Genomic DNA, 16,289 nt, shown 5'->3' on the forward strand with positions numbered 1-16,289 from the left:
ATTCATTTTTCTAAACTTTTTCTCTTCTCATTGTGAGAGGAATAAAGTAAGAATGATAGCATTACCTTCCTTTGCTCCAAAACTAAAAATCATCACCACAACCACCATCATCAGGCTTTACATTTTACAGTAATTGTGTCAACCGTGATACAGATAGGGAAGGTGCTGTTATCCTAACTTTACAGATGAGAAAACTGAGGCTCCCAGGGGTTAAGTGATTTTGCCGGGAAGTAACAGAGCCAGGTGTTCTGACTTCACATTTTGTGCTCTTCTGCACTCTCCCAGCTCTGCTTCTAGGGCTGACTCAATCATAGGGATAAGTGCCACCCCTGAACCTAAGCCGTGGTTATAAACTACCATGCCTTTTTATCTTCCTAAAATCAGATCTCCCACTCTGAAGTCCTGGAATGCCTTTATAAACAGCATTTGGAAAATAAACAAGAATCTCAAGGATATGGCGTGATTTAATGAAAGATGTAGAGACTGAAGCCTATAATATTTCTAAACGGAAAAGCTGGTAAATGAGGATCCCACAACCACAGCTATAACTGATGTTTCCAATTGGCTGAAACTAGAGACGAAAATATTGCAGTAAGACTCAGGAGGCCCAGAAGGAGTCAAATTGTCCCTCGAGCATTGATTTGTGGTGCACAGGGAGAAAATGTTTCTCTGACACCCTCAAATGAATCTTGAACCAAGCGAAATGCAACGAATCATGGCAGAAGGACTTACATAGTTCAAAAATATACACTGTGAGCTCCATTTTCCAAAATGATGAAGCATTTGGGCATGCGGTCCATGTATGCATGTACCCAAACTTACCGGCAGCTTTTGGAAATCATCAGCACCACTAGCCAGCCAGCCAGCCAGCCACAGTACACCAGTGGCATCAGACATTTCACACATACACTCTGAGTAGTTATTTTTGGTGACTAATTGCTTTACAGATTGGCATCTCATCCACAATCTGCCAGACTCACCATGAATTAACACCTCAATCCAAATAGCCCAGCTTCACTGGGATTTATGCCCTGATCTTATTCACGCGCAAGATGGCATCAGTCACTTTCTGCCCAAGGAGGAACTTTGAGAAATGCCGATGAGGGTTATGGAATAAGAGACCAGGCTTAATATTTTTCTAATTGTTTAACATGAAGAAGTTGAGAGGAGAAAAAAAATCCGAAAAAAATCTAAACAGATTGGATGTCTTCTGCTTTGCCTTGAGATAACAGATGGATGGTATTTACTAATCTTGAAATTTCAGAAGACTTTTTCTTTTCTCTCCAAGCAAACTCTCAGATTGCCTAATAAAAAAAAATATGTGGCAATTTTCTGGCGACCAGACGCAAGGTAGATTTTCAAGGCCTAATTCTTCCAGTTTATTTGTGCTTGACTCTATTAGCTGAATAATTGCCACATCTCCATTTCACCTAGAACTGTCTAGATAGTATCAGCTGTTTCTCCTTCTAGTCTAGTACTCTCTAGCTGAGTTTCCTTTTCACCAGTACTAATTAAGGTTACCTAGAAATTTTACCCAGCCTAGCCATAGACTGTAAATAATTTAAATCAATTATAACTTACTCTCTCTTTTTCTAAAGATCCAGTGTACGGATTATTCATGCTATTTTGCTTGTTCTCTTTCTCTTTCCCTCTTCCTTTGGGTTGTTTACCTATCAATGCTCAAACCTATCTACTCTTGGCTATTTTGCAAGGCATAGGAGGTTAGACCCACTGCTCAGGTGTGACTCGGGTATTCGCCATAGATGATCGTTCACGCTTTCAAAAACATTACTACATACCCATCATATGCGAGGTACTATGCTAGGTACTTTATCAGATTAAAATATGACTGTTATATTACTCTAGTTTTCCAGAAGTTTACATTCTAAGCAGGGAAATGAAACGTAGGTTGAAAGAGCTGAACAAAGCAGTGTGTGGTGAGTGCCACAAAAGTGGTACCTACAAAATGGTATGGTTGTGCTAGGTGATGAAAAGATGATTTCTAACGGAAGTGATAAGGTATGGACGATTTCAGGAAGCTGTTGATATTTGTACTTGGCCTTAATTAAAGGAAAGGATACCAACAGATGGAATTTATTTACTTATACTATTCTATGTTCCTGAAGGAACTTCAGAAATGTACATACAATGCAATCAGATAAAGTAATGTCTAAATTAAGTGGGTAAGGAAATGGGGCAGAGGGGTGACAAGGGTAGGAAAGAATATATGAAGCTGGAAATGAGGATGGTACTTATAATTGTGCCTTATGGTACAGGGTGCCAGATTAAGATTGGGGAGATGACCATTTTATTTCTTTAAATTATTTTATTGAGGTCACATTGGTTTATAACTGTAATTTCAGCTGTACATTATTATATATCAGTTTCTGTGTAGTGCATCGTGGTCACCAACGATAGTCTAGTTTTTATCCATCACCATACATATGTGCCCCTTTAATCCTTCCGCCCACCCCCCAGCCCCTTTCCCCTCTGGTAGCCAGTAATCTGTTCTCTTTATCCATGTGTTTGTTTGTCTTCCACCTATGAGTGAAATCATACCATGTTTGTCTTTCTCTGTCTGGCTTATTTCGCTTAACATAATACCCTCAAGGTCCGTCCATGTTGTTGCAAATGGAACGAATATGTCTTTTTTTATGGCTGAGTAGTATTCCGTTGTGTATATATACCACACCTTCTTTATCCATTCATCTGTAGCAGGGCACTTGGGTTGCTTCCACGTCTTGGCTATTGTGACTAATGCTACAGTGAACATAGGGGTACATAAATCTCTTTATATTGTTGATTTCATGTACTTTGGATAGATACCCAGTAGTGGGATAGTGAATCATATGGTATTTCTATTTTTATTTTTTTGAGAAATCTCCATACTGTTTTCCATAGTGGCTGTACTAGTTCGCATTCCCACCAGCAGTGTATGAGAGTTCCCTTTTCTCCATATCCTCTCCAACATTTGTTATATTTTATCTTGTTAATTATAACCATTCTGACAAGTGTAAGGTGATATCTCATTGTAGTTTTGATTTGCATTTCCCTAATATTAGTGATGTTGAACATCTTTTCAGGTGCCTGTTGGCCATCTGTATATCTTCTTTGGAAAAGTGTCTGTTCATCTCCTTTGCCCGTTTTTTGATCAGGTTGTTTGTTTTCTTGTTGTTGAGTTGTATGAGTTATTTCTATATTTTTGCAATTAACCCCTTGTCAGAAATATGATTTGCAAATATTTTCTCCCAGTTGGTGAGTTGTCTTTTCATTTTGTTCATAGTTTCCTTTGCCTTGCACAAGCTTTTTGTCAGACATAGTTCAATTTGTTTATTTTTTCTTTTGTTTCCCTTGCCTGAGTAGACATGGTATTTGAAAAGATGCTGCGAAGACCAGTGTCAAAGAGTGTACCACCTGTATTTTCTTCTAGGTGTTTTATGGTTTCAGGTCTTACATTCAAGTCTTTAATCCATTTTGAGTTAATTTTTGTGTATGGTGCAAGATAATGGTCTACTTTCATTCTTTTACATCTGGCTATCCAGTTTTCCCAACACCATTTATTGAAGAGACTTTCCTTTTTCCATTGCGCGGTTTTGGCTCCTTTGTGGAAGATTAGCTGTCCATAGATGTTTGGTTTTATTTTTCACTTTCAGTTCTGTTCCATTGATCTGTGTGTCTGTTTTTGTGCCAGTGCTGTGCTGTTATGGTTACTATAGCTTTGCAGTATATTTTGAAGTCAGGACTTGTGATGCTTCCAGCTGCATTCTTTTTCTCAGAATTTCTTTGGCTATTCAGGGTCTTTTGTTTTTACACATAACTTTTAGGATTCTTTCTTCTGTTTCTGTGAAGAATGTCATTAAGATTCTGATTGGGATTGCATTGAATCTGTAGATTTCCTTAGGTAATATGATCATTTTAACTATGTTTATTTCCAATCCATGTGCATGGAATGTCTTTACATTTCTTTGTAATCTTCAATTTCTTTCAATAATGTCTTAGAGTTTTCAGTGTATAAGTCTTTCACCTCCTTGGTTAAATTTCTTCCTAGATATTTTATTCTTCTTGCTGTGATTGTAGGAGGAAGATGACTATTTTAATTGTGCAGACCCTTCCCATCCTCTGTCCAAATGTGTGTAGAAGATAGCAAGCTCTCTGATTGATGGATCCATCAGAGAAGGCAACAGCTCTAGGGAAGCTGCAAAGACCATTCACCTACCTTTTTGTCCCAATTCCCTAGGTCCTGGGATGGATCCGCAATGGGGAGTCAATGCTCAATGCCAGCCTAGTCAATGCCAGCTCTTTGTCTGAAGCAGAGCAGCTGCAGCGGGAGCACGAGCAGTTCCAACTGGCCATCGAGGTAACACCCAAATCTGGCTACACTGTCCTCCCTTCCCGTTTCTGCTCTGCACCTCAGGCAGGATGATTCCTCAAGAAGTGGGCATTCTTTTATGTCGTGAAGCCCTTACTCATTCTAGTGAAATGGTCCAGGTTGCCTCCTTATTACCGAGGAATTGATGAAGCAGCAAATACAGGGGTTCATCACCCCAAGGAGGCCTGATATTAGAAGACAAGTATTCACACTACAAATGTGGATCTTTCTTGCTCATTGGTACCTTTAACATTCAAGGCCTCAGGTACATTGAGTTTTTTATACATTATGAACTATGCAACATGTGAGAAATGAAAAGCTAAAAGGTTAGAAGTCACTTCCAATTGACAATCACTCAGAAATCAGGATAAACAAGTACAAAAGTCATTAGTAAGTTAGGATTCCATGTTTAAATATTTGGTTTATGTGTAACATTTAGATTCCATTGTCAGATTCTGCCTTTAACGCGAACAATGAGCCCTGGAGCAGATCACACTAGGTAGTTCGCTTCATGGAAAGTAGTCGTTCAATAATGCTGATGGAAGTCTTATTTAAAGAATACACTGAAACCCAAAGTTCACCAACTGAGACTTGTTTTAAAGGCTATTTTAAAATAAAACTCCACTTATGATAATCTCATATAAATTTTGACTTGCTTTGAATAATACCTTTAATTGTCCTTTCTGCTAGAACACTCTCCTTCCCAAAGAGACTTAAGCTGATTGCTTTAGAGTGGTATGGGGAAATAGGACATGGGAACTATATTAAAAATAAAAATAAGTTCAGTACCAATGGGAAAAGAGATAAAGAGTGAAACTTCAAAAAGATTCATTACATATGGTTCAGTGTAAAAGTCAACCCATTTCTGAGTGTGTAAGAAATGCAAAAGTGTTATCGTCTACTAAAAAAAGTAATTGTTAATGAGAATTTTACACAACAATGATAAAATTTTAACTGTCCATGCCAATAAGTCTATCTTTAATACAGTAATCCAACTGATTGTTAGACATTTTTAAACTAGTATTGATCAATTTCAGCAATTTAATTTTCCAGAAGCCATCTGGTATGTGTAAATATAGCATTGACCTGAATGACACATCTCTATAAGATGCCTGATATCTTCTTAGGAACCATTGCTAGTACCAGAGTATTGTGTGGGGTTGAGATTTAAAAATAAACTGTATATTCTACACACAATATGGAAAAATCATTTTCTAAGAAAAACTAACCAGAGGAGAGAACTTCTATTATCATTAGCTGTCTCTTGTGTTTTACTGGCACACCCAAATATGACAGCATGAGGATATATTCACTGTAAAGTAAAAATCAGGACTGGGCTTACAATCAAGAATCAGGCAGACAATGGTCAAGGCCCCATAGAGAGGGAGCAAAGGAGAAAAGGAAAGTTGAGAAGTCAGTCTAAAGGCATGGCATGAAGCTGTGAGGGATGCTAGGCAGAGAGAAGATAGCTCTTTGCCATACCTCCTCCTTGTTTATCTTGAAGGTGAAAGTTTATCTGCCCTGTTGGGTAATCACATTTTCAATCCCTTAATCAAATGTTGAGCAAGTAAGACCGAGTGTCTTGAACACCTCAATGAGCTAATGGAAAATAGTGGGTAAATGCATTAGCAATGCTATTGAAATCACTAGATTCCACATGACTTGCATATTCAGTGTGTCTTAATTTGTATTAGATGCTGTTGCATCCTTACAGAATAGAGGCTCACTAAGCATCTTTGTCTCTTAATTACATGAGTGCAACTTGATAAAATATTCTTGGAATTGATGTTGAGATACAGGTCCCTAAAGAGTTTATGTCGGGGTCTCAAGAGGTCATGACGGAGCAGATGGGATTTCTGGAAGATCTTGGGAATGGAAGGTAGGCAGGATCTACAGCATGGCTAGAATAATGAAGAGAACAGAACCAGAATTTCAACATATGCTCCTTCTCCAGGCAGCCTTGTGCTTCTCTCTAAATCTGTCAGTTTAGACCAGGTTCTGCATTGAGGGAAAATATGTCAGGGAAGATTTAAGCAGTTTGAAAGGGAACCTAACTAGTCTGGTTTGGCTTAACCATTTTGATGGTGTTACTAGAGGCCTTTACAGTGATTGCTGATGGGGAACATAATTTGACTTCTTGGGCCCTAGGAAAGAAACCTTGGTTCCAGAAGGGAAAATAAAATAGTTATAAGAAGGATGATCATATAATTTATTGTTAAAACTGAGACACTTTTAAGAGTGAAGGAGGGAATTATTAATAACTAAGCCAGAAAAATAGGCATATACTAGTACTAGTATGGGCAAACCCAGATGCTTGCTCACCCTGGCTTGGATGGGTGTCCTCATCAGTTTGAAGGTTTTAGTCTCCCCAAAGAAGGTCAGAATTTTTACCTGATGTAGCCTTGGTTTCAGGAAAACTTTCCCCAGAATGTTTTTATTCAGAATGGAGAGCAGTACACAACACCCAGAAGCATAGTTTTATCAATAAACCTGGATTATTATTTGTTAGTATCCATGACACTGTGGCTGATGTGTCTTCAAGAACTAGAAACATCATAGAGACCAGCTCAATTTTGAAATCCATTTTTATTTGAAATCCTCCTAAGCATAAGCATAATGGCAGAAATAGTAGTTAAAACCGGATAGTAAATTGAGTTGATTTGGTTCAGTTTTCTTCCATGTATTGCTACTAAATAATAGCATCCTTGATAATCCACGTCTTAAAGATATAGCACTCAATAGGATTAGATAACAGAGAGTAGAGATAAATGCAAAATAATGACTCAAGCTTTTCAAAGCGAAGATTATGTCATAGGCATAAGGGTTTATCATTTTGGAAATTAAAGAGGGAAGGGGTTTCCTGGACTATTAGATGATAATAAGTTTCAGAATAAGGAAGAGATTTATTACATAGCAAACATTAGAGGAAAATTAAAGTTGCTTCTCCACTCTCAGAGAAAAAGACGTAATAACGGGTTTACGATGACAATATGCTAGTTTCATATATTGAGGAGAGGCCAGATAATCATAATCACTAATGTTCGTTTGGTGGATGCTTCCTCTGAATGGGAAACTGTAGATACGATCCCAAGTGCTAGAAATAAAATGATATGGTGTGACGTAGTGGAAAGGAATAAGTTTGGAAATAAGGTCAAACCTGAATCTTATTCCTGGTTTCATCACTTCCTTGGTTGTTCATTTTTGGGCAAGTCACTTAACCAGACTGAGCTTCAGTTTCTTAATCTGTGAAGTGGGAATAATAATAACCACCTTGTTGTAGTGTCATGAGTACTAGGAAAAAATATGCATAAGCACAGTGCCTAGCACCTTGGTTAAATGACAGCTATTAAAGTGATTTTTTAAGAGTCCTTACCTTGAGAGTTTCACGGTCTAAGTACGGAGAATCAGCCAAGATTAGATGAGTGATATAGGAGTTCAGAAAAGGGTAGTTTTTAGTGAGTCTCAGGCTGTCTGGAAAGGCCTCTTTGAAGGAGGTCGGACTTGAGCTGAGTCTCAAAGGAAGACTGGAACATAGATGGGGAGAGTGTAAGGGGTGTTCATTAAAGGCAGGAGGAATGAAGGTAACAAAAACAAGAAAGTGCATGTGTATTCAAAGGGTTTTTGTGAGGGAGTAGTAGGTGATAATGTTATGGAAGTAATTGAACCACATTGTGAGGGGCTTTTAATGACATCCTCTAAAGTTTAGACTCAATTTCACAGCAACGGGGGAACCACTGAGGGCTTTTGAATTGAGAGAAGGGAGTGATGTTTACAGCACAAAATTAGAGTTTTAGAGCTGGAAAGGATGTTAGAAGTCACTTAATCCAGGCACTTCCTATTACAGAGAATTAGTCTGTCAGAAATGTAAGGGATGGGTTTGATGGATTAGAAATGGAAGGCAAGAAGACTAGTTAGGTGACCACCACAGTAGTCTAGGTGTGAAGTGGTAAGGGCTAGACTGGGACTCAGGGTGAGGCACAGCAGGCAAGGATGATGATGAGATTGTAATCCAGGGTGGCAGCGAGGAGTGCACCATCAACAGAATGGTAGACTGCAGTGGGAAGACTGTCTTAGAGGGAGAAGGAGATTAGTTTTAGGTGAGAAATTTGAGGAGATGTCTGCGTGGAAGGTGGAGGATCTGATAGGGCATTAAAGCCATTTGCATTCATTGGCAAGGGTTGCTCCCCTCTCTAGGAAGATCTTTCACTTGTTTTACTGAGAATGCATCTTTGTAAGTGACTAACATGGGGCAGACAGCTAGATCAACCGAATGAGTTCCACTGCCCTAGGTGAGAGGTGTGGCAGGCAGCTCACCCTCACATCCAAAGACAGAGATAAGGGTCAAATGTAAGACGAGTAAGACGAGAGATATCAATTGGGAGTCATTTATAAGAAAGAGATAATAGAAACCAAGAGACCTCTGCAGAAGTGAACAAAAACCAAGAATGGACCTTGGGATATTTCTACACTTAGGAGACAGGAAGAGAAAATGATACCAATAAGTCAAACAGAGAAAGGAACCAGGGATTTTTAGTGGAGCATTTCTGCCCATTAGTTTACTTTTCCTAGCTGCATTCAGCAATCAGGAACCCAAAGGCTGATGTGGTCATCGGGGTTGAAGGCTGACTCAGTGGCAAAGCAAGGGAATAAAGGATTCTAGGTTCCTGGAGGAGGTCATGCTAATCTAGCTAACACTGAGTGCAGATTCAGGAGAGCAGGAAGGGAAGCCAGGAGGTGGTTGATAGACTGGGAAAAATATATAGTACTGTGTAGACTTCCATCAGGGATGAGGATGAAGGGCAAGATAGGGGTGAAAAGGTGCAAGATTGTACTCACACACAGGGAGTGCTGAGTGGATTCGCTCTTGGGAACTGTCCCAGGACTGCTGCCCAAGAAGAAGGGCAGAAAGAATTCTGGAGTAAGTTACTGGGCTTCTAGCTGCCCGTTTTCACTGCCAGCTGAGCTATGCTTTCCTAAATGTGCAAAGGCCGATGGTGCTATGCCACTGGATTGAAATGATCCCTGCAGTTGAGGTTGGGATTACATTACTTCTTTGAAGTCATATGGCTCATCCACATCAGCCCTTTGTTTTAATAAATTTTAATCCCATTTGGCTCTCTCCCTGCCACCCAGTCCTCCAGCCTGGTCTCCCCACCTCCTACAGTTAATGTGAACTCAAAGAATGCAAAACACGTTTAGCCTGAATAAGAAAATAAACTTTCTACGATATATATATTATCATAAAGGCAAACATAAATAGTCTCGTCATGTGGGGATTGTGTGTTGAACAGAATTATCTTCTGTCCTGCTCTGTTCCCTTGGTGAGGTAACCAAGGGGTGGTGCTCTTCTGCTTTATTAACCTGCCAAATTTATTCTACTAGAATCCTTTTCAGCTGATTATTACTGTTTAAAATGATTGCATTGTTGGCTGAGATTTGTGTTACATGGGGATTTTTTTATGTGCTGTGTTTATTTGTCCTGTAAAATGGGACTGAACAATAACCTCCTATGAAAACTCATGATGGTGAACAATTTTATGATTAGATTTAGAAAGGAAATTTAACTAATGTATGAACCAATCAGGGGGCAGATTTATACACAACTGCTGTTTCTCTACCACCGAACCTGAAAAGTCTTTAAAACTGAGCGATACAAGTAGAAGAGAAAGGAGTGGGGGCAGGGGTTAGGGACCTGAGCTATTAGTTAGTGAAAATGTATGATTTTTTAAAAATATGCTTTAAAAACAATGATGTGTTAATCATCGTGACAAAATGTTTGAATCAGTCATTTAAAGCTCTTTAACTTTTCTGCATCTTTCCACTCACGCCTCGCTCCACCCCCTCCCATACCACGCCTGGGTCATTCCCACGGACCTCTCTCTCCTCCCCTTGTGCCCAGTCCCTCTTTCATGCCACTTCCTTGCAGAAGACGCACCAGAGTGCCCTGCAGGTACAGCAGAAAGCCGAGGCGCTGCTCCAGGCCGGCCACTATGATGCAGAGGCCATCCGGGAATGTGCTGAGAAGGTGGCCCTCCACTGGCAGCAGCTGATGCTGAAGATGGAAGACCGGCTAAAACTGGTCAATGCCTCTGTGGCCTTTTACAAAACTTCCGAACAGGTGCGAGAAAGGGCTATGGGATATGTGGGGCTGAGATTGATGGAGGGTTACTTTCTGCCTCACATTGCAAATCTGTAGTATCTACCTCGTCAAGAAGCCAGTCCTCTCAGTGTTAACCTTTGAGAGTAGAAGAATGAATTATAGAAACACTATAGTTGGCTTCCTTATAAATCATTTCTATTAGAGAATCAGGCTATGTGATTTGTTTCTTATAAATTTCTCAAACTCATTGGATCTAGGTGTCAAAGTGGGAATTGGGTGGGTATATGCTGAATGCCAGATTTAAGTGGTGTATCAGTCAGCTGTTACTACAATAATGCTGTGTAACAAATCATCCCAAAACTCAGTGGTATAAGACAGTAAGCATTTCTTTTTTGCTTGAGTATCTGGAGTTCAGCTGATCTTGGCTGGGCTTCATGGAACCAGGCTCCAAGCTGCAGATTGGGTCTACATCTTTTCCCATGTCTCTCATCCTCCTTGACCAGCAGCTACATGAGGCACATTTATAGTGAAGGGCAGGAGTGCAAGAGCCCAAAATCTACTATACAAGTGCATTTCAAGGCTCTGCTTGTGTCATATGCTCTACAATCCTTTTGGCCAAAACAAATCACCTGGCCAAGCCAACATCAGTGAGGCAGAGAAGTATATGCCTCCTGTGAAGGTTGGGAGAGGAGAGTGACAATTTGCTGAACATAATCTAATCTAACACAATCAGGCACTACCCATTCCTTGAAAAACGTACAGCTCTTTCACTCATGGGCCTCCCAGTCTAATGGGGGAAACACTGCTCTCTGTCACTGGAAAACTCTGAGCCTAACTGGTAGGATGGTGCAGCTGTGGGAGAAAAGGCAGGAGATGCATACAACAGGGCCATAAAGATGCAGACCCATTGCTATTACATCTGCACAGCACTATGCACAAGGGCTAAGAGGATTTCTAAATGATCTGGATACTGTTAGGAGATTCTTTTCATGAAATAGAGGTTTAAAACAGGAGTAATTTTTTCAGTGTAAAATACTTTCCTCATTTGAATAGTTTCCTGGTAGAAATAGATCAGAGAAACAGTCTCCTCTGGGTGACTTATAGGGAGCGTGGGAAAGTCCATCTCAGGGCAAATGTAACATGCCTGTCAGAGGGCCCTGCAGCCAGTGTTCCCATCTCCACAGCTTCTCCCAGTCCTCTCTTCTGTTGTTTTAGAGAGACGATGCCTTTGATGGCCGTGGAAGTGGGAGCAGCAGACTAAGATGGTAGAGCGCTTCCCCAGTTGATCGGTAAATTCATCACAATCCCAATCAAATCTCAGCAAGCTGTTTTGTAGGAATTTATACATTGATTCTAAGATTTATATGGAAATGCAAAGAACCTAGAATAGCCAAAACAATCTTGAGAAGGAAGAACAAAGTTGGAGGAGTTACACTGCCTGATTTTGAGACTTACTCTAAGGCTGCAATGATCAAGACAGAATAGTATTTGTGTCAGGATAGACACAGTGGAACAGATTAGAGGTTTCAGAAGTAGACCCACATATATATATAAGTCAGTTGATTTTTGACAAAGCAATTCAATAAGTAAAGGAAATTTTTTCAAAGATGTTGCTGGACAACTGAATAGCCATATGAAAAAGAAAGGCTTAATCCCTGTCTAATATCATATACAAATTTTAATTTGAAATGGATCAAGATGCTGAAAGGGACAGAGTACTAGATAAAGAGTCAGAAAATTGGACCCTGAACTGACTTTGCCAAAGGTCGCTTTATCTCTCTAGATTTCTGTTTCTTTGCCTGTTGAAGGATTTATGCTTGATAATCTTTTCATTTCTTCTAGCTCCCAGATTGATTGGTTTAAAGTCCAATAGTATCATAGGACAGGTGTCAAGTACTCTTTTTCTTACAGTTTTTGCATGTGTGTAATCTGTTTTTTCTCAAGATGTGAGTCCTCTGCATGCTTTCATGCCTTGCATAGAGGTGTGTGGTGCTAGAGAAGTCAGCTAGAATCCAGGGACAGGATGACGTGGGAAGCATATTGGCTATGGGGATATTCTGCCTAGGACATCTTTCAGCTCAGTTCATAACTCAATAAGTGCCCTATCTAGTGCCACACCCTTCATCAGGAAGGATAACTTTCGCAGACAGAGGAGGCCACGGATAGGTATAGTTGCTCCCCCCTGCTGCCATACCCAAGCAAGACATCAAAGCCTGTTAAAGGAAAGTATAGGAATATGAGTGTCTGTGTTCTGCATCCTTCCCTAGGCCCTGACTCTAGGCTGCACTGGGTCTCCTACTGTTGTACCCGACCTAATTTTCCCTCTAAGACCTATTTGAAATGCCTTTGGCTCTCTTGTGAGTTCATTTGTAAGGTCACTTAGAGCATAGCCTTTCAGCATTTTTAGAACTAAAAAGCTTCTTAACTATCTTTTAGGTTAACACAAATTTGTTGTCCCTCTGAAGGAAATGTACATTTTCCAATAGAAGGCCTGGAGATGGCATTGCCTTATGGTAGTACCTTGAGATGTTGTAGCTGGGATATTTTTCCCTAGAGAGGGGAAAGACAGCATTCATTTATGGCCCATAGGTCACACAACATAGGCGACTTCCTCTTTTCCCTCTGCTTAAGGCTGCTTCCTGTAGAGCGAGTACAGGTGGTTGGGCAACCCTGATATCTTCTCCAAACTTCATTTTCCTGTTGTACCTAATTCACATTATTGTAAGGTTATAGCAATATAATATATAAAAACACTTTGAAACCCCTAAAATTACTAGTTTCTCTTCTTTTCTTACTCTACTTGTTATCCCTAGGTGATATCATCAACCCCCATAGCTGCAGCCTTCAGCCATTGACTGTCAGAAGATGGTTCCAAAGTCCACATCTCAGTCATAATCTGTTTCCCAAGCCCCAGATGCTGGATTCTCTCTGCCTCCTGGACTTCTCTGAGATGTCCCAGGGCACTGCATACCCTAAATCTACAAAATGAACTTCGAATGAAAAATGACACCTGTGCAGAGTTCTCTTGGCTGAAGGTCCTCATAGAAAACTTCCTGACCTGTTAATTTACTGAGTCTTTTCTTCCATGATTCATTAGGTTTGTAGTGTCCTGGAGAGCTTAGAGCAAGAGTACCGGAGAGATGAGGACTGGTGTGGTGGACGAGATAAACTGGGGCCAGCGGCAGAGATCGACCACGTCATTCCGCTCATCAGTAAACACTTGGAACAAAAAGAGGCCTTTCTTAAGGTCAGAGCACATTGTCAGCCAAGGCCTGGGATTTTAGCCTTGTTCTTTCATCTGCCTTCTGCCTCCCTCCCTCCCCTCTCCTTCTCCTCCTCCTCTTCTTCTCCTCTCTCTCTCTCTCTCTCTCTCTCTCTCTCTCTCTCTCTCTCACACACACACACACACACACACACACACACTGTGCTTCATATGGGCTTCCCATACCCCTATTTTTCCTAGCTTCTTATCTAAAGGAAGACATTTGTAGAGAAAGTATTGGCTGGTTAATCTGAAAGGTTGAAAGGTTACACTTCAAACATCATTTCTCTCAGCACTTTTTGTATAATTAGGCAATTAGGATACACCATTACTACTGATGCCATGTTCAAAGACTCTGATATCCCATTGATGTTAATTGAGAAAAATACATACTTTCACTCAGTTATGTTTGGTTTATAAAAATATGTTTTAATTTAAATATGTAAGCCTAGATATAAAACATATTAGAATAAATCTTTTATAAATGGATGACGCAAAATTTAGGGCAAGAATTAAAGAAATAAATTGACACTTTATTTATCCATCTAACAATTATCAATTACTAATAAATGTAACACTGTTTACTCTGCTGAATGAAGAGAGAAACACCTTATTTTGTTTGTTTTGTTTTTAATGAAGCCCTGGCTTCCCAAGGAGGAAGCACGGTCCTGCTGGGAACAGGCTCTCAGCTGGTGTGGGAAGTCCCCCTCAGCCTCTTTCCTCCAGCCTTTGATCTCCTCTGACAGCATCCTCTGTGTTAAAACTTATCTGAAGGCTCCATTTACTCTCAAATTCCTTGCCTTCATGTTCTGCTTCGTCTCAGGCTGCTGAAAGTACAAAAGAGAATTGTTATACCTTGACATGTTGCCACTGACTTTTCACAATTCCGTAATTAACCGCCTCTCTTTTGTGAGGGATTTTCTCTACTTGACCACCTCTTTGAGTTTCCTTCTTATTCTTTTCTAAAGATGGCCTCCCTTTGCCCTCCTCCCTTCTATCTGGTATCTGCACCTGCCTTTGATCAGAACCCTCAGCTCCTGCTAATCAGATTAAAGAGAAATTCTTCTCTACAGGGCTTAAGATGATTTTTAAAATCTTCCCTATTACAAAACAAAGTTTTAACTGAACAATTTAAGTAGAGCATATCAAAGATTTTAAATAGAGGTATAAAGATATTTCTTCATAAAATTAAATGTTTCCTTTGAAGAAGGAAAAAAGAAAATGTTCTGGTCTGATGTTGTTCATGTGTGCCTAGAACCATAGTTGAGAAAGCCCCTATTGTAGTGGGAACTGTGTGCTCAGTGGACGAAGCATCGGGCTCTTCATCTGTATGCAATCTTAGTTGTTCTATTTGGATCCTTAGCTTGGGACCACCATCCAGCTGTTGAATTCAGGGGCCTCAGAGTGGATGGGCTCACCATCCGTCTTGTACCAGAGCTCCCAGAAGCCATTGTTGCTAATGCAACATTTCAAATAATTTTTTACTGTATAATTTGTAGAGTCGGATGCTAAGTGTAAAAAGGTTTTAAAATCTGACAGTTTTGTCTAGCAATAATTTAATTCTGAAAACTGTGGATTACAAATTAGTGGACTAGCATGTATTACTTCTACAATCAGGAAAAAAAAAACACCCCTGCTTTTTAAAAAGATTCAGAAAACCTGTGGTCTTGAGAGAAACTGGTAATACTGTGTCAGTAGATCTAGATTCTAACCTTGCCTTGCTTCCTGATTCCTGCCCTTTCTGGGCCTCGGTTTCCTCCATGGGTTCAGCAGCACTGGACAGATCTGTCCTCTCTGTCACCCTCTGCTATTGTGAGTCTTAAAGGAGGTAGTATAATGGCTCTAATTTTTTTTTATAGATCGATATTTCTGAGCAATAGGATATTTATTAGTGTTATCGAGATGGGGGTGGATTTGATGGCTAACTAAGTTTTTAAAATGTGGATAACTTCCATTTATATTTGGAACGGTTAATAGATTTACTTACTAAAGTTGCTTTCTTAAGTCTAAATTAGACTAACGTCGAAGTGGCTTACACCAGTGGGCATGTAAAACGCACGCTGGTGGCAGAGAAAAACCAGCCTGAGAGTGAACGTTAGTAATACCAAATCAACAGAGAGTCGTCAAGGGGTGGTTGGTTTCTGGTTTTTATCTGTGATGGAAAGGGGAGAGGCACAAGGAGTAATTCTTTACTCAGTAAAAGGGTGAGCCTCCTGCATTGGAATTGGAGTGTCCATTAGCCAGAAGTGGCCTCCAGGGCTCAGCTCACCCAGAGCTCAGGAAACCTCATTACCCAGCACCCCTTCTCTGGTACCTTGGATCCCGTGCACCTGCTGGACCAGTACTTTCGTGTGGGGGTGTTTCACACCTCTGTCTCCCTCAGGCCTGCACCCTGGCGCGGCGGAACGCGGAGGTGTTTCTCAAGTACATCCACAGGAACAACGTCAGCATGCCCAGTGCAGCCAGCCACACCCGAGGACCTGAGCAGCAAGTGAAAGGTCAGTGCAAGACCTGCCGGCCACCACCTGCTTCAGCAGCACCGACCAGAGGCTGTGTGT

General features: G+C 40.4%; 1 protein-coding gene across 36 annotated transcripts in view; it reads left to right on the top strand.

The window, feature by feature from the left end:
* Window positions 1-16,289, top strand: part of KALRN (kalirin RhoGEF kinase) — a 637,850-nt gene that overhangs the window by 359,811 nt on the left and 261,750 nt on the right. For 28 of the 36 annotated variants that reach the window (XR_011503193.1, XM_014866840.3, XM_044771459.2 and 25 more), the window contains 4 exons: window positions 4,238-4,357; window positions 10,269-10,487; window positions 13,567-13,716; window positions 16,115-16,229. Coding sequence is in view for 35 of the 36 variants with exons in the window: in XM_014866840.3 (XP_014722326.1) it covers window positions 4,238-4,357; window positions 10,269-10,487; window positions 13,567-13,716; window positions 16,115-16,229 (604 nt within the window). In the remaining variant the exon portion in view is untranslated. The remainder of the gene's footprint in view (window positions 1-4,237; window positions 4,358-10,268; window positions 10,488-13,566; window positions 13,717-16,114; window positions 16,230-16,289) is intronic. The other 8 variants (XM_044771457.2, XM_044771460.2, XM_044771439.2 and 5 more) reach the window with 1 other exon arrangement.

The sequence above is a fragment of the Equus asinus genome, chromosome 5, assembly GCF_041296235.1.
Source record: "Equus asinus isolate D_3611 breed Donkey chromosome 5, EquAss-T2T_v2, whole genome shotgun sequence".
Classification (NCBI taxonomy): domain Eukaryota; kingdom Metazoa; phylum Chordata; class Mammalia; order Perissodactyla; family Equidae; genus Equus; species Equus asinus.